Genomic DNA, 27,609 nt, shown 5'->3' on the forward strand with positions numbered 1-27,609 from the left:
TATTGGCAAGCTGACAATTTGTGGGTCTCTGTGTTAATCACCATCTGCTGCAAAAAGAGCTTTCTCTGGTGAGGGTTGAGATAATTGGGTATAAAAATAAGTCATTGTGAATCAGTTTAATATCATGTCTATTTAGCAGAATGATAGTACTAGAGTCTCTGCTATGACCTGTGATTTGTCTAGCCACAGGTTCTTACCCTGATAACAGTGTCAGGTATAGACTCTCTGTTGTGAAGCAGACCCTAAGTCCAACTACAAGGTGGTTGGTCACTGCTATAATATTCGTACCACTATTGCACCATTGGGCATATTTTGCTAAGCCAGTTGTTGTAGCTTGCAGCTGGGTAAGGTTGATAATTGCCTTCCTCTGTCAGTAACATGCACAGCACTTTTTAGTACTATGAAAGCTAGTCAGTAGAGAAGTAGCTTCTAGGTCAGTCCAAATTGATTGCTCCTTGTCTATTATGTAACTCAGGTATGTAGTATCTTCAGTAATAGTGTCTTACTGATCGGTTCTGCTGGGAAACCCAGAGCAACGGCAGTAGCCAGTACTGTTTGAGGATTTAGGGGGATCTCTTTGGTCAACAACGCCAAAGGAAAATTTTTAAAAAGAATGCCATATGCTCATGTTTTTCCTCGTGATCCTCCTGCCTCTGCCTCTTCAGCATATCCTACTGGTGTGCACTATTACAACCAAGGCCCCTTGCCTTCCCTAGTTCTTGATATTGAGATTTTCCTCCCCATATTTACCAATCCAACAAGTTTTTTTTAAAGTGTACAATTTTAATTAGAACACGTCTAACTACCATCAAGGATAAACTTTTTGATTAGTCTTGTTTTTCTTTTAGGTTCTTATTAATTTGTGGTGACTCTTGATTTAGGATGAATGCTAAGCTCTGTCATCCTCAGCCCATGTTCACTGGGGCCTCCCAGCCCTGAGCCCTCCCTCTGGCACACAGTGAAGTCATCATCATTCTACCTGCTTCCCTCCCCCATGTCCTATGTCATGTCCCTACACTCCTAGAGACATCTGTCCTCCTGGAGCCTCTGCCTCCAGGCCCCCCAGTTGTTCTAACTGTGCACATGATCTTTACCTCATCTCACATCAATGGAAATTGGACTTAGATCTGAACCAATTCTCTTGCTTTCAGTCAGTCTTTTCCTGACTTCCCCACCAAATGGCCTCACCTCAGGTACAAAAACAAGACTGACAGAAACAGTCTATCTCATAGTCAGTCCCATAGGTCACATGAGCATGTCTGTCAGAATGCAGTTCTCCCAATCACTGTTTTTTCTATGAACAACTCTCTCTCTCTCTCTCTCTCTCTCTCTCTCTCTCTCTCTCTCTCTCTTTCTCTGCTTTCCATTCTCATAACCAGAGAGCAAATGTGAGACACCCAGTCAAACCCGAACTTCAGACAATGAATAGATTTTACCGTGTAATCATCTCTATATTCTGTCACACACCATCTTCCTTCCTCCCTCCCTCTCTCTCTCGTCTCCTTCCCTCCTGGATTTTCCCAGAAGCCCACCCGCTTTTCAACCTGTTGGTCACATCCTGTATCTCTCCATGGTACCCTGTCCCCCCGCCAGCCTACGCTCACTGAAGCTGTCCACACTCTCACTGCGGTGTTGCAAAGACCAAATGCCCTGGTCTAAGGAAACTGCCTTCCTGACAATGCATTTGGGGAGAGAGTGGGTCAAACAGTACCCTCTGCTACCCTTCCAGTACACACACACACACACACACACACACACACACACACACACACACAAAGTTCAAGGCCAGGTTTTGTGCTATGTTGCAAACATTTTATTACAAATTTTCCTCTTAATGCAAGGTATTGAGAGTTAATATCTTACTTAATGTGTGAGCTGGTCTTGCTCATTTCCCCCAGAGCTTTCACTTTAGCATGTACTGACAGGCTGTTGTGAATTTCATACTGATAAAGATTCAGGTTGAATGATTTTCTTTGTTGCAGTGAACAGAGACTGAGGAACAAAATCAAGAGGAACACTTGCTCTGCCTGCCCCGTGTCAAGATCGAATACGAAGAACAATCAGGACAGTGGCTCCATTGAGGGAGTAAGGGCCACAGGAGAGGAAACTGGAGCCAGTTCCGCCGAGGACTCGGTGGATCATGAAAGTGACCCTTCAGTCACAGAGACAGAGAGCAGAGGAGGGAACCAATGACACACCATCCCTTCACTCCGGGTTTGTCGAGCAGATCTCTGTGTCACATGCGTATATTCCAGAATAGTTAAAAACTTCCACATAAAGCTTGAAACACACACACACAATACAAATGGACACTTATAAGTTTTCCCTTGAAGACCTCTGCAAATATGGCCCCCAAATGGGGTGCAGCTCAGCCATCTGTCTCATGGCAATTTGGATGCACAAGTGCTGGGGGTGTCGCAAAGCCCCCTGTACAAAACTAAGAGAACACACTCAAGGGAGACGTGTGTATCTCCCACAAAAGGCCACGTGGAAATAGCTTTACAGCCTCGTCAGAAAATGATAAACACAAAGTTTCATGGGCTTAGCCCAAGAAAAGAATAAAATAGTAAATGCTGATACCCAAGACACATCCGAAAACATGGACAAACCTGACCGTGAGCAAGTAATGCAAATAAAAACAGTGTAATGCGTGTGCCTTGAGCTTCAGAAAGGCAGTGATTTCCAAGAGCCATCATCCCACAGACTCAACACCTGGATGCACTGTTCTGTGGTCACTGTACTCCTGTCCTTTGTGGGTTTTCCCTCAGCTTTTCCACAGCTGCTACTGAGTTCTGGATTGCCTGCCCACCCCATTGTCCCTCATTCACCCAGCCTGGTCGTAACTGTGGTCTCCGTCTGGCGTTGTCCACATCAATGACTTCGCTACATAACAATGGGTTCCAGTCCCCTCTGTAAGGACCCCAGGGCTCCCTGGCAGCTCCAGATTGCTATGGAAAGCCATGCTCATTCTCAGATGATGTGTGCTGCCCATTCCCCACACAGTCTGTCAAAGTCTGACCCTTGAGGTGCCCACTCAAGTCTCCTTCCTCCTGCACTGGGCTAGAGGTGTGCCATGTTGTTGGAGCCTGAGGAGGACAAGGCCTATAGCAGTCCTTGGACTCTAGACAGACCACACAGGTCTGACCCCCAGAGGCCGCTCGGACCCCAGCCCAACTCCAAGTTAGAGGGAAAGGAAGAAAGATCTAGCAGGTGGAATATGCATGAAAAGTTCTAGTAATTAACTTGAAAGAACTGTGTGTGTGTGTGTGTGAGAGAGAGAGAGAGAGAGAGAGAGAGAGAGAGACAGAGAGAGACAGAGAGAGACAGAGAGAGAGAGAGAGACAGAGGCAAAGACAGAGACAGAAAGACAGAAGATAGAGACCAGGTAGGGGGGAGCATTGCTGAAGGTCAAGGGCAGAACAGAGATGGAGGGTGCTCAGGTCTGGAGATCTCAGTGAGTAAGCCCCCAGGCCCGCAGTACAAGGCTGTTGGTGAGGTCAGGGGGCCTCAGCACACCTCCCTGGAGCGGCCGAAGTCCCAAGGTGGCAGAGACAGGTAGTCCTGCTGCTTCAGGGATTTGAAGAACTGGATGGCGGGCACCTGGGGCGCCTGCTGGTAGGGAAGCTTTTTGACAGGCAGAACCTGGTCTAGATCCTCCATCTCGGGACAAAGGCTAGGGGAGGAGGGCTTGCTGCGAGGCGAGAGGGAGCCAGGCCCCAGGCCAGGGAGGAAGCAGTAGTCTCCCACCTGTTGCAGGACAAGGAGGCCCTCAGGGTGTGGGGATGCTGGGGCCCCCTCCTCCCTGGGCTCCTCCAGGCTCACTACAGGGCTGCTGGGCACAGGAAGGATAGAATTGCACAGAGATGAACTGGGGGACTGGCTTGTGCTCGGAGGGAGCTCCACGTAGCCCTCAAATCCTTGTGGCCCAGGGGCTGCAGTTCCAGGGGAACCTCCAGTCAGCCCGAGACAGAGGCTGAGGCTCTGGGTTGAGGGGGATCCCAAAGAGGGGGCCAGGGAGAGAGACTGGGTCCCTGAGGGCACGGTGAGTACTAGGTCTGCAGGAGTCACATAACCAGAGGCCACCACAGGGTCCTCAGGGCCCCCAAAGCTCATGGGCAGAGCCACCTGATTATCCCTTGGGTCCTTCCCCTCTACCCTTGGCTCAGGTGAAGGCTTGTCCCCAAATTCTGTGGAAGGGCTCCCCTTGGCCCCTAGGCTGAGCTCGCATTCCACATCCACAGCCTGGCCCTGCTCCATTGCTTGGGCCAGTGGGACCAGCTGCACCTGTCCCCCAGGGGGCAGACACAGGTACTCCAGGGAGCCTGGCAGAGCTGACTTCAGGCTCCCACCTGTCTGTGGGGGCACTGGCTGGCCCACAAGGTCAGGCAGGGAACGGCTGTGGGGAGGTCCCAGGTAGGGGCCATTGAAGTCAAAGCTGGGAATCTGGCTCTCAGGCCTGTCTGAGGGGACTGATGGGTCTAGGTGGGGGTTAGGGTGCTGTTCCATGGGTTCTGATGAGGCAGCTGGGGTGGTGTCAGGCCCAGATGGTGGATCTTGGATAATGTTAGGATCTTCAATGGTGAGAGGTGACACTTCACTCTCCCCCAAATGTGGAGATGACACCCTGTGGGGACAACAAAAGCAGAGCTGTGGAACCCAGTGACTCAATATGTGTGTGTGTTGGGGGGGAGGGTTCTAGAAGGCCTGACTCCTTCCAGGTCTCAAGTGAGCACAGAGGCAAGGTAGAATCAGGGACCTAAGAATGACATGGGACACAGGTTCATTGTCCCCAAGGATCAGGTACCAAGTGTTCAGTTCACGTCACCACCCTGGGTTGCTGCCACCATCTTCTGTTCATTGCAGCATTCTACCCACCAGGCCACTGCCTTTCCCTAGTAGACTGGCAGCTGGGGCCTAGCCATCACCACATAGCCTAAGGACCTGCAGGCATGCATCCTCAACCACCCATGAGGCCTTTGCAGTGCAGGGCTTCTCTGGGAAGCAGGGGAGGAAGAGTTCACCTGCTTCAGGATGCTCACTTTAGTCCCTTGTCTATCCTACCCTAATCTGGAATCTTCCCCACGTCTACCTGGAGTGCCACCTGCTACAGTGAAAGTCACCTCATGGGATTTCTTCAGAGAGTGACAGGCCACCCCACAAAAGCCTCTGATGTGCACAACGGGGCAGTTCCCTCCCGTAGGCTCCCCAAGGGCCAGGAACCCAACCACTCACCCCTCTAGCTCAGTGAAGAGGCTGCCCCTTGGCCCCTGGGGAGTGGGGCTCTTGGTGATGAAGGGTCCCATGCTGTGGGGAGGCCAGAACCCTGCAGGTCCATCCTGGAAGAGGAAGGACATTTGTGCTCAGAGTGTGTCGGGGAGGGCAGCTCGGGAAGGGGAAAAGAGACGACATCATGCATGTGGTATTGTCTTCCCTGAGCTCCACGGATGGGAGGAATCTCCTTACAACAGGGCCTGGCTCTGACCCCAGAAAGTGAGAAGCCATAACTCCCCAAACACCTGAGGACAGAAGGCCCTGCTGCCTGCCACAGGTCCCTTCCTTCTGGCCCTGGTGTCCACCCATGTCCATCACTTCCTGAAAAACCCCAACCTATCTTTCTGTCCTTGACACCCCACCTTGGGGCCTGACCCCCTCGAGACCCCCTCACTACAAGTGGCTCTACCACACAGCTCCAGAGGTCCTGCAGCACACAGCTCAATTTCTGCCTTGTGGTCCTCAGCCCCCCACCCCCGGCAGCAGTCCCTCCTGAGCCATCCCCCAAGGTAATGCTCTAACTCCCTTTGACTCCAGCAGGGTCTGGGCAGTTTGTGGGACCCTGCTTCTCAGGGTTCCCAGAGAGCCCCAGAGACCCATCTACTCAGCACCAATGTGACAGCAAAGATGGAGTGTAGGAGGCTGGGCAGACAGGGAGCCAGCAGCAGAGCTCAGTCCTCCCTACCTGGAACAGGATGCACTTCCTGGGGTTGGGGATTTTCTCCTTCCACCTCTTATTCAACCTGGAAGACAACAGGAGGACGACAGGTTCCAGAACCTCAAGGACCAGATGCTCAGGTGCCCATGAACAAAGGGGATGCTAAGGCCGTGGGTGAGTGGCAGAGTGGAACAGCAAGGGCCAGACCATGCCATCCCTGGAGGTCCTTGGGGCCCGGGTTCCATTCCCCTCAGCCCACTCACTGCACTTACCTGTACCCATAGACACTGCCAAAACGGAGGGCCGTGAGCAAGGCCAGGGTGATGAAGACCAGGATGAGGGCCAGCCCCCATGTGGGCAGTACTTAGACAGCAAGAAGGAGAAGCAGTATTAGGTGGGAGGGTCAGGATGCAGGTTGGGGAGGGCTAGTGTCTCCAGACCCTCTGTGCAGGACCAGGGCTGAGGGAACACACTGTTTGTAGGTGATGGGCAGAAGGCCAGACCCACTGGGAAGAGCCCCAGTGCTCAGTGTGAGGAAGTTCCACCCTGAGCAGCAGCAGGTACCCTGTGGGGACTGGCAGAGACCAGGGAGCTTTCCAGAAGGAGGCAGCTTGGGACATGACCTCCAGGTACAGGGAGGGCAGAGGAGGAGAGGGGACGATGGGCTTACCGAGGGTCTCTGCTGACAGCATGAGCCCTCTTGGCCTGGCCCAGCAGGACCCCTTCCCCTCTCCTGAGCCATGGCCCCAGCCCTCCTTCTACCTGGGTGACTATCACTCCGGGGCTCCTCCCTCTGCAAGGCTGGCTGTGAGGGGAGCTTTAGACCAACACCCCGTGTCCTCTCCAAACGTCCCAGACCTTGCCTTGCACAGTGCATGTGTCCAGGTGGTCACCACAGGTAAGGTAAGGTCTGAATGCAGCAAGGAGGACAGGGAGGTCGGCAGGACCTAAGCATCCCACCCAACCCTCCAGACCCAGGCTACCATGGCTCTGCTGCCATCGGAACAGGAAACCCAGATTGACCAATCATGGATAATGAAACCAAGGGCCTTTTAAACAGAGGCCTAAGCTCCCACTTAAAGGAGGAATGAGGGTAAGACGGGCTATCTGCTCTCTCAAGTCCCCATTTACAGTGTGTCTTGCACGTCGAGTGTCACTTTCCAGGGTCAAGTGACACCTTAGGGAGAGGCAGGCCAGGGTGGAGTGGAGGACGGGAGACGTACCCCACTCAGTGGTCCAGGAGGCCTCCTTGCTCCACTCGCTCCAGATCCCATGGTAGCCGGGGGTGGGCATGACCCTCACCCTGGCCCCGTATGCGGTGGCAGGTTTCAGTGCTGGCAGCAGCATGCTGTGGGCCTGCTTTACGGTCTCTGTCTTGCTGTCCTGTGGTGGCAGGTGTGCTGACGCTGAGCCACTGACCAGGTTCAGGAACTCAGCTGCCCACCACACAGGCCCATCCAGACCCACCGAGTCTCCTGGTCAGTCTCAGACCCCAGTACAAAGCCTACTGAAGCCCAGAATTTCTGGGGCCCAGAAACTAACTCTCTGTGCTGACAGTCATACCCAGGCCAAGGCTCAGAATCTCTTCCTCTTCCCAATTTGTCTAGTGTACAGCCTTGGCCCAAATTCTGGCTGATCCAGGGTTAGTCTTGGTTTAGCATGCCCTATGATATGAGAATTAGGGTCAGGACTGACCTCCTCCCAACACCCTGCTGACCTACCCTCAGGCCTCAAAACCCCATTGCCTGCCTGATGCTGTGGGGCTGAAACCCATGGTCCTGCTCTGAACTCTATGGAGTCCCAGGATCTGTACCTCAGCCCAGACCTCTGCAGATGGGGACGTGTGCTGGGCAAGTTGGGCCCTCGGCTGTAGCTTGGCCCTCAGAGGCTATGTGTTTGGTTATATCTCGTTCCTGGGAGGAAATGCTCCCAGGTCTTAGTGACCGGCTGTAACCTTCATTCTAGTGGTTGCTGTGGCCCCACACTGACTCTGCTCTCTGAGTGGAAGGGCAGCTCTGGTCATGGGACCATGTCATGTCACCTCTTTGAGACTAGCTTCTTTACCAGGGGATGGGACTATCATCTGCTGACCACATGGGTCCTGAGTCACAGTGGTCAGTCCCCTGGCAGGTGGTCCCGGGGTATCCTTTCTTCCCCCAACTCTCCTTTTCCTGTCCCTAACTTCCCCTGGGTTACAGTCCTCACCTCCCAGTTGACTGAATCCATCTTGTACTGGACCTGGAACTGGTGGTTGATGTGGGAGTAGGACATTTTCTCTGTTTCCCAGTGCAGGTTGTAAGTGTCTCCATCCTTGGTCACATTAAGGGTTGGAGAGGGCATCTGGACTGGAGGGAGGGGGATTTCAGGGATGCAGGGTAACCTCCCTCAGGTGGAGTGTTTCCCATGATCCATCTGGTCACAGGGGCAACCTTGGTCCAAATTCCAGCTAGACCAATCCTCTGTACCCACCACTTTGGCTTCAAGTCTCCAGCATCCCCACATCATGGCATTGTCCCTGACAGGAGATGCTTAGATGCTGAGGCCCAAAGCTTGGAACCTCCCAGGTCATGGTGGATATGAAAATACAGCTATGTGCCAGGCGTGGTGGCGCATGCCTTTAATCCCAGCACTTGGGAGGCAGAGGCAGGTGGACCTCTCTGAGTTCAAGGCCAGCCTGGTCTACATAATGAGTTCCAGGACAGCTGGGGCTACAGGGAGACCCTGTCTCAAAAAGACAAAAAAGAAAGAAAAATACAACTATGGAGAATCAGCTCTTGAGCGATACAGACTGTTCCAGGCCCCTGGGCAACACATCTGCTCTGCAGTAACGCCATCACTGGGTTCTTGCCCCTTCCACGGGAAGTGTTCTAATTCCTTCATTTTACATATGGGGAAACTGAGTCTCAGAACACATAAGGTACGTGCCTGAGATGGAGGTTAGGCACTGTAGAGTCTCCACTCTCCTGTGTCAGCCTTTCCTCTCCACTATTTTGGTGCCCCTGCCTGAAGCCAGGATCAGCTTACAGGTTCTTGCTATCTTAAGAGCTGCAGGTCCCAGGATTTGAACTCATGTCCTCATGCTTTTAACAAGCAGTCTTATTCATTGAACCATCACCCCAACCTCCAAATAACTTCGGATCACTAAGTCACTGCCTGTACATCTTTAAAAGTGACAAACACAAAGATGTATCAGGATGTTCCTTGGTTTATTAGGGTGACACAAGGGACCCCTACAGTCCCTGGAACCCATGCAGAGATAGGGTAAACTCACTGTGGTTGGAGCTTGGAATGTATTTCCCTTGCTTCCGCGGCTTAACAGAGACTGTGTACCGGCTGTGTGCACTGGGGTTGGACACATTTATCCCACAGTGATAATGGATGAAGAGGCCGGCCTGCTGCTCCTCCACTGGAGAGCATTCTTCCTCCCTGGGGAGCATAGTTGAGCTAAGGACAGGGCCAGGGGAGGCTCAGGCAGGCTGAGACCTCAGTTGAGTTGTGGCCCTAAGGACAAGGGAACAGGGTGGGATGGAGAGGGGACACTCACTGAGCATCAGGGCTGGAGTTGTAGCCCAGGATACTCACTGACATCCACTGACTGACCCACGACACAAAGGAACAGGGAAAGTCTTCCTCATTCCTATATCCTTAAATACCACCCCATATCACTTTGAGACATCCTGAGAGTCATGCTACCTCCAGCATCCAAACTGGACCCAGCCTCACTCTGGCCCCTTCCCGTGTGAGAAGGAAGTTTAAGGGTAGGTAGAAGCCACTTACATCATTGAACACTTTGTCCAGCTCCTTGGGGTCCATGATGAAGTTGGGGTAGCCTATCATGTTGTAGATGGCATCAGCCTGGATGGGAGGGATGGAGTAAAAGAGAGCCCAGAGATACAGGACAGGCCTGCCCCAGGTCTGTGGGTTCCTGGCTTAGGCTCTGGGCTAAGGAGAACCAAGGCCAGTTTCCTTCCTTCTTTGGGCTTCTATGTCTTTTCCTGGAATAAAGCTAGTAAATTCTGCTTAACTGTCACCTCCCCAGGAGGAGTTTTTATGGTCTAAGTATGTCCCCCAAAGTCTACATGCTGGCAACTGACTTTATCACAGCAGTGCTGACAGGGGATTAGGTCACACAGATTTCCATGGTCCTCATGCATGAAGTCCACAGGAATGGGCTGGTTACAGAGGGAAGAGTTGTTCATCATGGAAGTGGGTTCTGAAGAATGGGTCAGTCTAGGCCCTTGGGTATGCATGTTCCCTTGCTCTTCCCCTTCTGCCATGATAACATCATGCCATCTTCCTGACATCATGATTCAGGAGGCCCTGCATCCTGCTAGACTCACAGGGCAAGACAGCATCTGCACATGCTCACTGGACAGACCCAGCATCTGTCACCCACCTCCCCCTTCCCCATGAAGCCCAGTGCCCTCTGAAGTCCCTGGCACTTGGATGTCCTTGGGAGGTGGGGGCTGGACTGCAGGAGAGGAAGCAAAGGGCTTGTGATGGGTGTGTGCTGGGGGAACCGGAGGCAGCCTGGGTCCTGGATGACCCTTGGGTCCAGGCTCAGTGCTGACCCCATCAGCTGATGACAATAATCTAGACCCTCAGGACCCTTCCTCTGCAGCCTCAGGTCCTGCACCTGCAAACCTGGGCACCAGATGTGACAGGAGTTAAAGGCAGTTGGGTGCTGTGTCCCCACAGTCACCTGCCTTATAAGTCCTGGATGTTCAACTCAGAGGGGCTGCTCCTCCTTGCTGTGCACTGCGACCTCCTGTGCAGCCACACTGTTCCCTTTCTTTCTGTCCACTCTGCCATTGCCCAGGTCCCTGCCATAGTCACTGCCCAGTATAAATGTCACCTGTCTTGAGGACATTGTTGGAACCCCCTGGTCCCCAGACAGAACCTGCTGTCCCCTTTCTTGTCTTCCTACGACCCTCTGTCACCCCATCTTAGTTCTGCCACACCAGGGTGGATTCATGAGTTTGCACTTCTGCCACTCTCACACTTGGGGGACAGATGTTGGACCCTGACCCCTCACCATCTCCAAGCCTGAGACGCAGCTGTTTGCATCTCTGTTTCCTCTGTCACCGTCCAGCTTTCTTGACCCAAATACTTCCTGGATACGATGATCATGCAGCTTGTTTTCCCAGCATGTCACAGCTTCGTCCATCTCCTGCCTTTGCCCAGGTGCTATCCCTGCCAAGATTGTGGGCCTGGCTCCTCCCATACCAAGGATTCAGCTGCAAAGTCCCCTCCTTCCTTCTGGGAAGCCGGTCCTGATCCCCAGATTCTTCCTCTCTAGTCTCTGTACATGGAGCTGGCTACTGAATGTTATCTCGGGGGATGGTATCCAGTTGCCCACCCCTTTAGCCACAGCTCTGAGCCCCTGGAGAAGGGACTCTCATCTCCATATGTTTGAAAGAATGGCTTCAGTGGAATTCCTAGGTCCTTGCCTTCTGCCTCTTCCAGATAGCAGCTTGGTGATGTTAGGGCAGAGAGGGACAGGAAGCAGACTAGACTCCTCCCCAGACCATGTAGGAGCACTGGGGAGCAATGATGGGGTCAGAGCCAGCTAGAAGGGCCCAGCACCTCAGGCCAATGTCTTGGGCAGGTCCCCTCCCTCCTGCCTCAGGTTTATCAGAGGTAGTGACAACAGCGCTTAACACGGCACTGTGAGCAGCATACAGGAGTTATAGTGTCCTATAACAGCCTGGTACATGCACAGCTTAGACTGTCAGTGCAAAAGCTCAGTTTCTCCTTTAGCCTAAAGTGCTGGCAACTTGTCTCTATTCCACAATAAAATCTCATAGAAGATGATCATTAGCCCAAACCAAGAGCATGTGGTGACCATGGGTGCCCATCGATCCACAGCACACCCCTGGGCAGGGCCTGTAGCTCCTCACCATGTTGGTCCAGGGGAACTGTGAGCTGGATGCCCAGCTCTCGGTCTGGTTGGAATGAGTAGTAGTCTTCATCCGCGACAACGAAAAGATTGTAAGGAATGACGCATCTCCTGGGTACGCAGCGGTGGGGTGAGGGGCAGCTTGACCACAGTAGGTTCTCACTGATATCACAAGACACTGCCTGGTCACTGTCAGGGAATAAGAGTCACTTATTCACCAGGAATTCATTGAGTGCCTAGTATTAGCCTGACTTTAACTCAAGGTCAGGATCTGGCAGTGAACAACATATCAACACACACATACAGACACACACACACACACACACACACACACAAACACACACACATGAAGACATACACAGACATACAGGCACATATAGAGACACACACAGGCACATACAACACACACACAGACACACACATAAATACACAAAGATACACACAGAGACATATACACACACACAAAACACACAGACACACATGCACAGACACACACACACACAAACACATGTGTATACTTGTCTGTGGAGTGGGAACCCTGTTGGGAAGGCACTCACTAAATTACCAAATAATATATAAACAACTTAACATGAATAACATACACACATTATGAGAAAATGTCCTACAGACAAAGCAAGAAGGGATGAGAGGCCTAGAGGATTTCAGTGTGAGGAATACAGTTTGAAACAGGGAAACGGGACGGTCTCACTATGTATATGATGTGTGTGCAGAGTCTCTAGAGGGGGAGAAGAAGCGTGCAGAGTCTGTTGAAAGGATATTTCAAGAAATGGGAACAGCAAATGCAAAGTCCCTGAGGCAGACACACGCTGGAGTGAGGCTTCACTAGGTCTATGACCAACCTGCACGGAATGGAGTATGTGTGCAGTCTGGGATCTGGTTGATAAATTTCTGGTGCAATGCCTATAAGCAATCTGAGTGTAACCCAGGAGGAGCCCAATTCAAAGCTCTAGCTTTGCTGGCTTTCAGTAGAGTTTATAAATCTCTAATTTTGTCAGCCACACAGCTGAATAATGTATTCTGGTCTTGTGTGAGCTTTGCTGCGGATGGCACCTCTGACCAAAACCCCATCGCAAGTTAAAATTGTTCTCCTCTTTTCTTTGTCCTAAACTGCATGGTTAACTATTCCTGAGAAAAAAACTAAAGAGACATTGAGTCATAAAACACCAATTAGCAATGTCTCTCCAGGTCGACAGAAGCCAGGACAGCCAATGACTTTCAGATAACAGTATGTCAGAAGTCAGAGCCCCATCAGAACTTATCACCACTTGGTAACTGCCCCCACACCCACTGGAGACTAGAAAGACCCTCTCCCCAAGTCCCTAGGGGAGTCTTGTACTTGTGACATCAGCGCAAAGTGGTTTGGGCAATTCATTCCCTCTCATCCTCTTCAGTGTTCCACTTTTCAAATAAATCCTTTCTTTGTCCCCCCAAACTTGCCCCAGAGTACTGACTTTCAGGCAGCCAGCAAAACAGTCTTGGGCCTGGTCATAAAGAACTCTGATTTTACTGTGAGTTAGTGGTAGATATTTAGAGCCCTATCAGTGAAGGAGGGAAGGACCTGTTCTGAGGCAAGCTTTGAAGGATTCCTCTGGGTTTTGGACAGAATGGGTTAGGGTTGTGGATGCAAGAAAATGGGCTGGTGGCTTTGGGGCCATCCTGGTGGTTTTAAGTCATCTGGGCTGTGGAGGTGGTATCAACATTGCTCTGATTCACATCTTATTTGGAGATAAATGTGGCAGTGTTTGCTGACAGCGCAAGCACAGAGATAAAGAGGAAAGATGCTAGATGAGATTTAGAAACCAAACCAACCCTCCAGTCATTTAGCCCAAGTTGCCATCTCTTCCCAGTCAGTGAAGAGACAGAGACAGAACAGTCTGCAAAGAAGAGCAGAATTTGCCTTAGGGTATTTGGAATCTGAGAAACTCATCACTTAAGTAACAGCATAAGTGTGTGTGTGGTGGGTGGGGAGGTCTGGGCTAGAGATGGTCATCAAAGAGTCTCCACCCATAGCTTGAGGTGGGGGTGGGGGGAAATCTCGGAAGACCAGATATAGATAGGAAGATATAGATAGATAGACACTTAGGGGTCTCACTCTTTGCACTTGATGGAGGGAGGGGCAAAATGTCTAGAAAGTCTGCAGGAACACCAGGGTACCTGGGTGAGTGTGGTGGCTGTAAGTCAGGTGAGAGTGAGCTACAAGCAGGCACCATGGTCATCCTAGTACAATGGTGGAAGAAGGCTCAGCCCTGGCCATTGGTCTGGGGGTATTGCTGAGTGATATCCGATTCCCTGGTAGGCACAGCTGAATTCTGGGGGCGTACGCTCAGGAAGACAGACTAGGAAGACATGGCGTTCGTGCAGCTCTTCAGAGGAGTGCTGTGGTGAGAAGCAGCAGGAGAACCTGGGGCAGGAGGCACCTGGTGCTGCAGTCACTACTGGAGTCAGGAAGGGGACTGAGCATGTGTATAAGGTGACTGGGGACAACGTCCACACACCATTGATGACACAGGGGAGGAGCATTGGTGGCAGTGAGGTCTTCGAGTAGCCACGCCAATAGGACAGCGTCACTCACCTGTCTAGTCGGCGATAGAGGGTCATGTTGATGAGCCCCTGGGCATCCTCAGTGTCTGCCCAGCTGCAGATGATGCGGCTAGTGTAGTCGTTGTAACACTGTAAGGTCTGCAGTGGGACAGTGTCTGCAGGGGACAGGCAGGAGAGTCACCCTCTCCCCTCCAGGTGTCCCTGCCACCCTCTCCACCGCTCCTCCTGGAAAGCCCTAGGGGAGCTCTCCAGCTTCCTGCTGAGGCCAGAGTGGCCAGAGAGGGCTTGAACCTGGCAGGGTTGTGTTGGGGTCCTGGCTGGGACATTCCTCTCCTATAGGGAACATGGGATTCCAGTGGATTCTTGGCTGTGCCTGGGCCCTCCTGTGCTGCACAGGCCCCAGAACAAGGACACGTGTCGTCACAGGCTCCTGCTCCCTGAGGTGCCACCTGGCAGGAGGGCCCGGCCTGGGCCTGAGATGCGGCTGGCAGATCCCTGTCCTGACCCTGACCTGCTGGGCCTGCATCTCTGAACCTGGGCCTGGCAAAGGGAACGTGGCTCCCATATCACTGAGGAAGTCTTGGGGGCACTGTGGAGAATCTTCCAGTCTTGGGAGTTCCAGGAACGTCCCACATGGCCTCCAAGCACCAGGAGGGGCCTGGGGCTGCTATGGGGAGAGAGGTCTAGACCAGAGCCCCTGGAGCAAGGACAAAGGGGAATGAAGGAGAAATATTAGGCCCTGGATGGAAGGCAGCTGCCTTCCCAGAGACCAGCGCCTCACCTCACCTAACTGCCACCCTCTAGCTGCCTTCCCAGAGACGTGGTTGCTATGCTCTGCTTCCTCCCTGATACGGTACAACTCTTCTCCAGCTACCTTCCCATATGACACAGTTCCAACCACAGGTACTCCTCAAGGAAAAAAGTATAAAGACCCTGAGCCTATTAGAGAGGCTCTCTTCCTCCAGACCCCAGGCTGTGAGGAGGTGCTCTCTTAGGTTTAGCCTGCCTAATAAACCTGCTTGTTGTATGGAGGTCAGTTCCTTCATCCCTTTTCCCAATCCCTACTTTCTTACACTCAAAGGTTTGTGGAGGGATGGAAAAGGGACTGGACCATTGGAGGTGGGGCGGAGGCTCGGGTGCCGCATGGAGCAAAATGGGCAGAAGTGACGCTCCTGGGCAAGACGCTGCAGGGCCAGGCCAGCATGAATAGGAACATGGGGAACAGGAAGGAAAGGAGCCCAGGACAGTCCCAGGGAAGAAAACAGAGGAGAAAAAGCTGGGCAGAAAGGCCAGAGCTGCTAGGGCCCCGGGAGCTTCTTGGGGGTTCAGTGGTGGCCCCCATAGCTCCCAGTAGCCAGGAGAGGAATGGGAAGAGGAGGGGTCGTCAGACTTGCCTTGTGTCTCTGTTACACTGGGTCTCCAGCACAGAGCCAGCAGGGCCATGTGGAGCAGACCCTGGGTCAGCGCCATCTGCTTGTCAGTTCTGGGACTGCAGGAAGCTGGCACAGGTGGGCAGTGGTTATGGGCACAGCGGTCTCATTGTCCTGGGGTCCTGCTTGGCTGAATGCTGGGCCACACCCATGTTACAAGTCTTGTGAGTCCTCTCTCTGAGTCCGCCTCCTCCAAGCCTGCAGAAGGATGTGTTGAGTGAGAGTGGTCTGGGTGCGGCTGATACCGAGGGGCCAGAGACCAGATAAAGCGGCCCTAATGTGTGGCACCCTGGGACTGTCCCTCTCTCTTTAGCTTCACTGGCCTAAGGTGTGGGGGTGGAGGAGATGGCTTGATGGCCTCTGAAGCAGCAGGTTCTAGAACCATGGTGGGAGTGGAGCCCCACTGCTGGAGGACACAGCGGTGGGGCCCAGGTGTGGTTGCTGAGTCTCCTTGTCTCTGTCTCTGTCTGCACCCTGGTTCTCATGCACACTCAGAGCCTGGTGCTCTCCCCGCCTCTGCTCCATTTACCATCAGTTCTCCCACAGGCCCCTCTACTTGCCAGTTCCCCTTTCCTGGAAACCTGGGGATTTCCTCATTTCATTAAGTCCACCTGGGAAGTACCAGGGGAGCAGAGCAGTTACATGGCCCTTTCTCCTGCAAGGTCGTTTGAAACTTCAGTCAAGAAAATACACACTACACAAATTCACCTATCTGTCCATCTATCATCTGTCTCTCCCTGTGTCCATCTACCTATGTATCTACATAGCATCTATCTACCCTTCATCTATCCATGTATGTATGAGTCATTTATCTATCTGCCTGTGCATACATCCATCCATTTATCTGCATGTGTGCCTATCAATCCATCCATCCATTATATCTATGTATGCATCATCTATCAGTCTGCCTATACATCCATCTATTCATCCATATATCTTTATCATGTATCTGTCTATCCATCCATTTATCTATCTGTCTACCTATTATCTATCTATATCTACATATCTATCCTCTATCTAATCAGTGGTTACACTGACTGAAACAAATATTATTTACCCAGAATGTCTTATATGATAAAGGAGGAATCAGTAAACAATGTAAAATGATGGAGCATTTAATGTTAAAATGCTAAGATAATTGAATAACACCACACACACACACACACACACACACACACACACACACAAAACATCACTCCCCAAGTGTGAGGTTAATTACAAAGTTACACATGAAAGAGTAAATCATATTAAACTTCGAACCAAAAAAAGCAATCAAAGAAATCTGAGACAAAGTATATTAAAACTGAATCTCTTGTCTTTTATGAAACTCAGTCACAAAACAAAGGACAAAATGGGGAAAAATGTGTACCAACATCTCATCTGTGAGGGCTGTTGTCACCAAACATCATAGACTGGGCAGTTCATAAAAAAAACACAGACATTTGGTTCCCGAAGTAATGGAAAGTGAGAAGTCCAAGGTCAAGGTCTGGGGTCTGGTGAGGTCCCTTCCTCTAGGGGTTTCCACTTAATCTCTATGGTGGAAGCAGTGAGGGAGTTGCCTGGTGTATCTTGTCTAAGGGCACCCACCTTGTTCTTGAGGCCTCTGTTCCCATGACCCCACCACCTCCCATGACCTCACTTCCAATGCCCTTCCATTAAGGGTGAGGTTTCAAAACTTGATTTGGGGGGACATGGACATTCAGTCCCAAAACTGTGGAAAGTTACTTTTATGTAAAAGATTACAAGTCAGAGTCAGAAAAGAACGCAAGCAAGATAATTAAATACAGAAGGAGGATTCATGATAGTGGTTGACTAATGTTTAACATTCGTCATCAGCCAGGAAGTGTGCAGAGTGGTTTTTGGATAGCAATGCACCTGGGTCAAGGCAACTGTTAGCATCCTTACAGAGGAGGAAATGCTATATGGATGAATGACAGGTCCGTATCCCACAGCTGTGCCAGACAGGCTGAAACTGAGCCCACATGGGTTGGACTAACCACAAGCCCCCTCCCTGCCAACCACAGTTCCCAGAGAGTTTGTGTTTCCTGATCACTGATGGCAGACATGTCCCATGTCCACCTTAACACAGACTGATATGATATGTTTCTACAGTCCAGACACAGACTAAAGAGAGAAAAACTTGAAGCTTGTGAACCTGAATCTCCAGGGTGACTGCGGAGCCAAGAGCCATTTAGACTCAGACTACTGTTAGAAAAATAAGCCAAGAAGCCAAAAGCTAGATTAAAAAAAAAAAACTGTCAGAATATATTATATGAAATTCACAAACATTCAGTTAAAAAAAATCAACTCAATAATGGGTCAAATCACAGAACCAACACCACAAACAACCATCTGACTCAGGTAGATGTGTAAAGCTGAGAACACGGACAAGAGAAGGAACATTCCAGCACATCAAGAAAACACTGAAAAAGAGACTCAAGGCCGAGAACAAAGAAAGGAGGGTGCATACGGCAAACAGTGCCGGCAGCCCACTGTCCCGTTCCTTCTTGGTGACAGAAGCCTGAGTCTTAGCTGGGCTTCTATAGAACATGAAGAATAAAACTTACCCTCTCCTACCACTAGGCATGGTCACATGACTAAATGTTGTCCAAGGAGATGTGAGTGGAAGCCCTCTGTGTATCTTCCCGAAATGGCTGTTCAAACATCCATTTGTGGGGCTGGAGAGATGGCTCAACAGTAAAGAGCACTGGCAGCTCTTGCAGAGGACCCAGGTTCAGTTCCCAGCACCCACATGGCAGCTAACAACCATCCATAACTCCGGTTCCAGGGGATCTGATGCCCTCTTCTGACCTCCATGGGCACTGCACAACATGAGTGCGCTTACACACATGCAGACAATACACTCATACATAAAGTAAAAATAACAAATAAAATATTTTAAAAATCCATTTGTGTGGGAAGAGGTCTATTTTTTGCCTTCCTTCCCTTCCTCCCTCCTTCCCTCCCTTCTTTCTTCTTCTCTTGCTGCCTCCCCCACCACACACACCTCCTGTCTCCTATATCTCAGAAGTGATAGCTGGAATTCCAGCAGCCATCTGGACTATCAGGTTACCTTAAGGATAGAGGCCACAGGCAAAGATGGTGTAACAGGAAGTCAGGAACCAGGCTTCCTCTTGTCACTTTGGAGTCATTATGCCAATCCTGAGATTTACTGTTTCTAGATGTTTCTTAAGTGAGGGGAGAAACAAATTCCCATGGGACTAAGCCACTGTTATTCTGGGATTTTCGATGTGTAACCAAATAAATACAACTGGAAATGTTCTAGGGCTTTAAAGGAGACAGCAGTCCATCACGGAAAGGACAAGAGCAAGGACAATTATTCAAGGGGGGCTCAGTCAGGCTCTGCAGTAGGGGAAAGAGACCAAGCTAAACGCCCAAGGTTCCCTTTTGGTAATGCTATGCCCACTCATATGCTACTCTGAACTTTCAGTCTTTCAAGAATGAAAAGAGAATCCTATAGAAGCTTCTAGAAGGAAACAAACAACAGACTGATTTCTGTGGTACAAAGGTCAGATTGGTGAGCAATTTCTCAGCAGGGTCCCTGAATTCTAAGCACACAGTGAGGGGGCTGGTGAGAAGGCTTAGCAAGTTAAAGTATTTGCATAAGTCTGCTAGTGTGAGTTCAATTCTTGGATTCCACAGCAGAAAGAGGGAACCAACCCCAGGAAGCTTTCCTCTGACCTCCACACCTTGAGTCTGCTCTCTCTCTCTCTCTCTCTCTCTCTCTCTCTCTCTCTCTCCCCCCCTGCCTTGACAGTACCTCAGGAAAATACGAATGAACCATAATCACAGACAAATATTTGGGGGCCAGAGAGATGGCAAAGCACTTGCCTCGAAAGCCTAATGACGTGAGTTCTGTCCCCAGACCCAAGTGGTGAGAAAGAACGAACTCCTGAAAGCTGTGGTCTAACCCTGCACACCTGTGCCATGGCATGCATTCACCCCTCCCCCCAAAATCATAATTTTTAAAAGTTATTTTTAAAAAAGATTGTTTTTCTTGCTGTTCAAGAGTCAACAAAGTGGTGTCATGAAGGCAAGGAAAAATTTTCAGGTTTCTTTCTGAAGAAACAGTTCATTTTAGTGTATATTTTAGGAGAGACAAATTCCAAGAGAGCACACCGTATTAGAGCAAAGCAGCAAGCCAAGCCGGGTGGCTGAGGAGGGCAGCACTGGCGCTGCATAAAGTAAAATCAAATGAAGGTGAAGCAGAACTCATGACTAATGGGGGTGGTGGCTGCGAGACCAGGCGGGGGCGGAGGAGAACCGAAAACTAACGGAGGGCCTTGCCTTATTTTTGAAGGGCACAAATATGCTAATTCACCCAAGCGCTCGGGGGAGGGTAAAAATGTAAAAAGTGCTGGTGTTGGAACGTAAGGCTTGAACCTGGATTCCCAGGTTCTGGAGAGGCTGAGGCAGCTAGGAGTTGGAGGCTAGCCTCGGCAGCATAGTAAGACCCAGTCTCATAACAAACAAAACCAAACAAAACAAGTAAGGTTAAAGTCTTTGAGGAGGAGGGGCGAGCGCAAAGAAGAGGCTAGAAAAGACGGGGAGGGGGAGCACGGGGAGCCTGTGCGCCCGTGAAAAGAGTGAATGGTTAGAATTAAAACTGAAAAGGAGAAGAAAAGAAGCACAGCACAAATTCACTCTGGACAAAAGAAACTCACAGGTCAACCTGTCGCAGATTTGCTAAAGAAGCGGGTCGTGGCAGGAGCGGAGCATTCCACAGCCAAAGGAGAGCTTTTGAAAAAAACTGCTTAGAGTGGAGAGAAACAAACGAACAGGAAGCAAAAAGGGCCACTTTCCTTGACACACGTGCAGGAATATTTGATTAGGTGCAAACCATTCCGAAGAATCGGGGCTACCTCCAGGTCTGCACATCTATGGGAAACCCAGGGTGGTGTCAGAACTGGAGGCTCTAAGCACCTTCCAGCCTGGCCAAGGCGACCAGAGGACAAAGTCCCTTCCTTGTTCGTCTCCAGGGGCCAGTCTTGCTGGGAATAATCCCGAAACTCGGTGCTACGGAAATGAAGATTACAGAAGGGTTTTTAATGCTCTGGACAAGCTGGTTCTGAATTCCGAGAAACTGAAGAGGAGAGATGTGCTGCATTTGCCAGGAAAAAAAAAGATAACTGTAGACAGAAAGAAGGAAAGAAACCAAGTCTATCAGAGTTTAGGAAGTTCGAGTGCTGTTTCAGGTCACCGAGAAGCAGGGGCGGAGCACAGTAGTGATGGATGGATTCTTGACAATGATTAGAAGTTAGATTGTGACCTTCCATCCTTTCTTACCCTCCCCTCCAAATGCAAGGCAGATTAACTATCTGAAAGTCAAAACTTAAGAGTATTAAACCATGTCTTTAGTCTTAGGGGATAAACATCAAAACATAAAGCAAAACAAAAAATACGGAGACAAGACTGAAGAGTTGGCTAAGCTGGTAAAGCACTGGCCTTAAAAGCATGAGGGCCTGAGTTCAAGCCCCAGAATCCACATGAAAGAAGGCTGGTGTGGTGGCGCATACTTGGAATCTCAGCACTAGGGAGGTGGAGAAGGGCAGACTCTTGGGGTCTCACTGTCCAGCCAGCCTAGCACATGTGGTGAATCCCAAGTCAGTGAGAGAGTCTGTCAGAAAAAGAAGGTAGACAGTCCACAAACAATGACACCTGAGGTCTTCCTGTGGCCTGTACACGCATATATAACACACATGTACTCACACACCTGTGAATGGGCGCGCACATCGAAAACACGCAGAAAGTGACAAATTTGACTTATAGACCACTGAAACATTTTTTTATGACACAAGACACCTTAAGCCTGGCAAAGAAAAAATTAATGATAGCCCAGGAGAATATATTTTCCTCTTCTGTCATTAAATACTAATGCATGGAACAGCTAAATTCTTCCAGAAGGTGAGACGTCAGTGGGGCTGGAGAGATGGCTCAGTGGTTAAGAGCACTGGCTGCTCTTGCAGACAACCTGGGTTCTAGTCCCACTACCCATATGGCTAACAACCATGCGTGATTCCAGTTCCAGGGGATTCAATACCCTCTTCTGATCTCTGCAGGCATTGCACGACACGGGTGCACTTACACACATGCAGGCAATACACTCATACACATAAAATAAAAATAAATAAAAAATGACCAACAAATGTATGAACAAAAGTTGTCAAGTGAGAGAGAGAGAGAGAGAGAGAGAGAGAGAGAGAGAGAGAGAGAATTATCCATTGAGCAAACGAAGGAAGTAAGAGCTTCCAGAATGCCAGCGTCTTGTGACACTCTTCAGTGGGATGATCTGATTAGACTTATTAAAATTTTAAATTCATCTCTTGGATGTAACTGAAGCTGGAGACTCAGCATCTCAGCTCTTCCAGTAGGCAGCAGTGGGGGAAGAATGGGCTCCAAGAAGCCAGAGACAAAAAATGGAACTGAAAGAAAGCATGAAACACCAAGGGCAGAGCCTCTGGGATGCGTGGAGGAAAAGGTTCAGGAGGGGCGTGAGCGAAAGGGAAGACAAAGGATTTCCTGGAGTGGGTGAGACTGTCGATGCTAGAAGTACTCGGGAACCTGGAGAAAAGTTAGATTGTCTACTGAATCATCTCTTGACTCTCAAAAATCTGGGAGAGAAAAAGATGGACCCAAAAGCAAAACAACTTGAGTGTGATAGGAGCAAATCAAAGAAGACGCTGCTGGCCAGCCAATGGGCTTTTCCCATCCCGAGGGAACAATGGCCCCACCCAGCAGCGAGAACCCATGTTTTCCTCAGATGGAAAGATGCTGAGGATGTGGTGCCTGAAAACAGGCAGGCCCCAAGGGCCCATGAAAAGAGGCTAATGTGGTACCTTTTGGAAAGTGGTTGCATCTCAACTGCTTGCCTTTTTTTTTTTTTTTTTTTTTTTTTTTTTTTTGGTCTTTTTGAGACAGGGTCTCCCTGTAGCCCCAGCTGTCCTGGAACTGACTATGTAGACCAGGCTGGCCTTGAACTCATAGAGATCTGCTTGCCTCTGCCTCCGAAGCACTGGGATTATATTTATACATATGTATAAATTCAGACACCTGGTTTTTAAATTTCTACTGTTAGAAAAAAATAACTATCGTCTAAAGGAAGTCAAGTTTGATATGTTGGTTTCGAGAGTTGCATCTGGAGAGCTGCTGGGACTTTGTGTTGATTTCTGTTTTGCATCAACAGCATTGGTTGCCTTGAACAAATATGAAAGCTTTCTGTACTTGGTTCCTTTATCCAAAAAGAGCATTTTGGTGTATCTCTGCACTGGAGAACAGCTCGTTCTAAATACTGGGAAGATTTCCCAGTTGTCACTCAACCAGAGCTGACATTTAACTGGCATACAGAAGGGTCATTCTGGGTTGCTTCTGTGTGTGTGTGTGTGTGTGTGTGTGTGTGTGTGTGTGTGTCCCCACATAAAACGCTTCTGCAGGTGGTTTTTATATGGCTTATAAACATTTGCCAAGCAAAACTATGAGTAGACAGACCACATTTCTGAGATCCTGCCATTCTGAGCAACCTAAAAAAACCAGTTCAGGTTAGGTTGACAAATTTTCTGAAGCCAAAACTTTTTAAATTCAATAGATGACTGTATGGTTAATTGTACAGATTGTGTTGGATAATTTAAAAACAGTCACATCAGAATCTATATAGTCACACAAATGCAATAGTGTATTTGCAAAAAATCATGATTCTGGATTATTCTAATTTTTTTGAAAAAACTTTTGTCTAAATTTGTGTGTGTCTGTGTATTTGTGTGTCTGTTGGCCATGTGTGTACTGGTGCTCAAGGGGGCAGAAGTCAGATCCTCTGGAGCTGGAGTTACAGGTGGTTATAAGTCACCGAATATGGGTGCAGGGAACTGAATTTGGGTCCTCCGGAGGAGCAAAAAGCACTCTTAACTACTGTACCCCTCTCTCTAGTCCCAAAGATATATATAATTGAGACAAGATTTCACTATGTAGTCTTGACAGGTGTGGAACCCCCTATATAGACCAGGCTGGCCTTGAACTTACAGACTCTGTCTGCCTCTGCCTCTTGAGTACTGCGATTACAAGCATGTGTCACCACGCCTAGCTATGTTAATGTTTTTAAAGATAGAGTCTCACTATGCAGTTCTGGCTGGCCTGAAACTCACTAGACCAAGCTAGACTTGAATTCACAGAGATCTGCCTGACTCTGCCTCCCAAGGGCTAGGATTAAAGGTATATACCACAATGCCTAACCTTGTATTCTAATTCTTTTTTAAATATTTTATTTATTATTTTCATGTGTATGTGTGTATTGCCTGCATGTAGGTAAATGTACCCATGTCATGCAAAGCCCTCGGAGGACAGAAGAGGCTGTCGGATCCCCTGGAACTGGAGTTACAGAGAGCTGTTAGCTGCCATGTGGGTGCTGGAATTCGAACCCAGGTCTTCTGCAAGAGCAGCCAGTGCTCTTAACTGCTGAGCCATGTCTCTGTATTCTAATTCTTAGTAAAGCAGGTGCTTTGTTTTTCTTTGACATTAAACACAGTTATGGACTCATGCAATCCCCCATTCTCCTAGAGTATTTGGTACACATATAGCTTGGCACAGCTATATGTGAAAATACTGATAAAGACGAGGTGCAGAGGCTACTCACTATAAAAGTAGGAGGAAGCAGAAAAGATGGTACAGTAAAGTCAAAATCTGGATATGCAAAAATGCCCTAGCAGAGCCTGTGGGTACTGAAAACTCCACAGCTGGGCCTAGCACCGGAGCCTGTCTTGTGAGGCTATGAGCCCAGCCCTGTGTGGATAGAAACCTGTATACGTATACACAAGGATGCACACACCTGCTTGCCCCCAGGCACTCACTTCCTGTCAAAGCAAGAATAACTCAAGGTGTATGATTGATGTAAAAGTTTTAATAAAGAATAGACTCTGTGGACAGAAATACAGTGAGAGAGAAAGAGAATCATGTCACTTAGAGGGGATGGGGTCCTTTATAATCTGGAATGTGGTAGAAGATTGACAGAAAGGGAGCTGTTTCTGGAGAAGGAAGAAAGTCCTGGGGGAAGGGACCTCAGGACACTCACCACCGGACTGTGTGATGTTATCTAAGCATTTTAAAACCAAGTGTGACAGTGTTGCAAAGGCAAACAGTTTTTGATATCTCCCAACAAGATCAAGCATTTGGAAGTTACGCAGCAGTTGGTTGAGGGGAGGTGAGATTGAGCAGGTAGTGTTGTTATGAAGTCTGCTGAGTCAAGCAGGGCTGGAGGATGGGGAGGGAGGGAGATAAGTATTCTCCTGCCCCTCAGGTCCCCTTTCGGAAGTGCAACCAGGCCACCTGTGGTAGACTAAGACTGAGAACAGGTGTCCCTAAACTCAAAAAGGTCTCACTGAGGGAGCAGACCCAAGGCCAGGGGAACCCCTGACTTAATGCTAAGATTTCCAGAATAGACAGAGAGGGGATCCCAGAAGACTCAGGGGACTCATCAGAGAAGAATGTAGGTCTGGTATTAGATGTGGAGAGAGCAGTGGCAAGGGGCCCCACAGGACAAACCACCTCGATGGTACCTCACAGGTTCCAGTACCAAAATGTTAGATTTGGGCAAATTCGAGCTGACAGTATGGTGGGGTCTGCAGTAAAGTGTCAGCCTACCCAGACAGAACAAGCTGTCTTCTTTTAAGGTCCCCTAGGAGGAGGGGGGGAGGGAGGGAAGGAGAGAGAGAGAGAGAGAGAGAGAGAGAGAGAGAGAGAGAGAGGGAGAGGGAGGGAGGGAGGGAAGGAGGGAGGGAGAAAGGAAAGTTGTACCATAAAGGAGGAGGTGAGGGTTCCTTGACTGCGAAATTAGGTTCACAGGCACTGTGTACTGGGTTTAAGCAGTGGCAAGAATCCAAGCCCTGAGAAAATTCTTGGGTAACAAATAGGTCAGATAAAGACTTCTATAAAACAATGGCCTGGTTCACGTGTGACCTGTGGGACACGACATGGAGGATGTATGGTGCTAGTTAGTATATGACCTATGAGACATGTCAGTGGTCAGACTGCCTCTGACCCCACTCAGAAGGGGAACTGTGATGTGCCATCTACCAGCCAACATCTTAAGAGTACAGAACACATATATCTGGGTTTGAACCCAAATCACCAATGAGGGTTTACAGTACAGTGAGATGAGAGAGAAAGAAATGAGAGAGAGAGAGAGAGAGAGAGAGAGAGAGAGAGAGAGAGAGAGAGAGAGACACAGAAAAAGATAAACCCCAGAAAAACAATAGCAATACACAGAGGGATAGCAAAACAGTGAGACAGAGGTTGCTGGCTAGGCAAAACACTGGGCCCCTTCCCAGGTTCAAAGTGAACATCCCACCATGCACCCAGCTTTGGGATCCAGCTCTGAGACGGTCCACATTTTTGCCTTCAGCATCTCTTTTATCCCAGGCTCCACAGATCTATATTCTCTCTTCCTTTCTCCCTCTCTCCCTTTCTCCCTCTCTCAGTTTCTAATTGAAGATGGAGAGACTGTCCACACTTGCCCTGTGCCACAAAGGAATAGAGAGAAGTCCAGGGTAGAGAGAGAACCAACATCTGGTGGCAAAGTCAGATGGATCACAGTGCGACCCCAAGGCGGTAACAACCATTCCAACCCCCAGTGATGCTGGACCCTCCCAGAGCCCTTGCTTTGCACTGGCTAGTGGTTGTTCCACCCTGGGTAACCCCTCTCCAGCTGCTGCCTGGGAATCTGGGAGGAAGTTCTCCTGGGAAACCAAGCCCTTACCTCCCTGAAGCAAGTAACCTGCCACCCCAGCTCCCTCTGTCCCTTCCCTCCTGGAGACCCGCACGCTCCCTCCTTTGAGCCCACCCTCAGTTCCACGGCAGGAAGCTGGGTCCTACCTCTGTGTTGGGGGACAGGCAGCCTCCTTCAGGAGTCTCCAGGCAGCAGTGAGCCTTGCTTCCTATTTATTTATGCCACGTCGGGAGGAAACGGCACAAAATGAGGAAGCGCGAGTGCCTTTCACAAGCTTCAACTGCTTCTCAGAACTGCGGACATGGGCCTCTGATAAGACACACGACATTCATTTCTGCCACACAGACTTATACACCACCATCTTCTTATCAACTCTCATGTGGGCTTTGAGTCTCAGTCCAGGAAGGGCCTCCTCCATGAAGCCTTCCCAGACTCCTCATGGGGAATGGAGGGAGATGGCGATAAGCACGTCCCAGCAGGTGTGAGCCCAGAGTCAGGCAGACCTGGAGTGGATCCCAAGGGCCCTGATAAGCAAATCACCTACAGGTGGCTTCTTCGAGCTGTAGGACTCCATATAGTATGTTTCTAGAAGCACTTACAGCTCAGAAGGACTGTTGAGGAAACCCAATTTGATGCAGTAAGAGAAAACCTAAGTTCACAGTCCATGTAGCATAGCTCTCTGGCTCCCTGGAGGTTATCTGTTGATTTGCCTTTTTGACCCTGCCCTGTAGTCCACTATGACCTTCCCCCAACACAGCTAGCATGGGTCTGTCTCCATTCTCCTCTCCCAGGAACGAATGAACTAATGAATGAATAATTCTGCGGCTGGCGGGGTTAAGGTAAGGTAAGGTAAGTGAGTATTAATGGGACACCAAAAAAACCTCAGTCATGGAAATGAGTGATATCTTAATACAATATGGGGGAAAAAATCAAACAGGTGCAAAAGTAGAATGGAGTGGAAGGCAGCATTTTAAGTCAAGCCACACTACAGAGTGAGGCAAAGAGGCAGTCATTTCTATGGGTCTCAAGCCAGGAAGTAGGAGGACGTCCCCCTGGG

The 27,609-nt window shown here is 49.7% G+C and overlaps 1 protein-coding gene across 1 annotated transcript; it reads right to left on the minus strand.

Annotated features, from left to right (window-relative positions):
- Positions 1 to 1,798: 1,798 nt before the first annotated feature.
- On the minus strand, positions 1,799 to 26,760 carry LOC103748646 (cytokine receptor common subunit beta). The gene is made up of 15 exons (XM_017802748.1): positions 26,699 to 26,760; positions 15,785 to 16,018; positions 14,422 to 14,545; positions 11,830 to 12,017; positions 10,326 to 10,400; positions 10,024 to 10,142; positions 9,707 to 9,784; positions 9,474 to 9,520; positions 9,201 to 9,355; positions 8,135 to 8,274; positions 7,153 to 7,312; positions 6,202 to 6,292; positions 5,957 to 6,014; positions 5,233 to 5,336; positions 1,799 to 4,624 (listed from the first exon to the last, which is right to left on the minus strand). Exons 2-15 carry the CDS (start codon positions 15,858 to 15,860, stop codon positions 3,508 to 3,510), a joined length of 2,532 nt encoding a protein of 843 aa, XP_017658237.1. The 5' UTR covers positions 15,861 to 16,018; positions 26,699 to 26,760; the 3' UTR covers positions 1,799 to 3,507.
- Between the last annotated feature and the right edge of the window lie 849 nt (positions 26,761 to 27,609).

This window comes from Nannospalax galili, unplaced genomic scaffold (genome assembly GCF_000622305.1).
Source record: "Nannospalax galili isolate Female #2095 unplaced genomic scaffold, S.galili_v1.0 scaffold445, whole genome shotgun sequence".
Taxonomy (NCBI): Eukaryota; Metazoa; Chordata; class Mammalia; order Rodentia; family Spalacidae; genus Nannospalax; species Nannospalax galili.

What these genes read in the sequence shown, in the direction of transcription:
- LOC103748646 (XM_017802748.1), bottom strand. Translation starts at nt 15,860, where the DNA reads ATGGCGCTGACCCAGGGTCTGCTCCACATGGCCCTGCTGGCTCTGTGC. An exon ending in GCTTCATGGGGAAGGGGGAG is followed by an intron (nt 10,143 to 10,325) that starts GTGGGTGACAGA and finishes CCCATTCTTCAG; the next exon opens with AACCCACTTCCATGATGAAC. An exon ending in AACTCCAGCCCTGATGCTCA is followed by an intron (nt 9,356 to 9,473) that starts GTGAGTGTCCCC and finishes TATGCTCCCCAG; the next exon opens with GGAGGAAGAATGCTCTCCAG.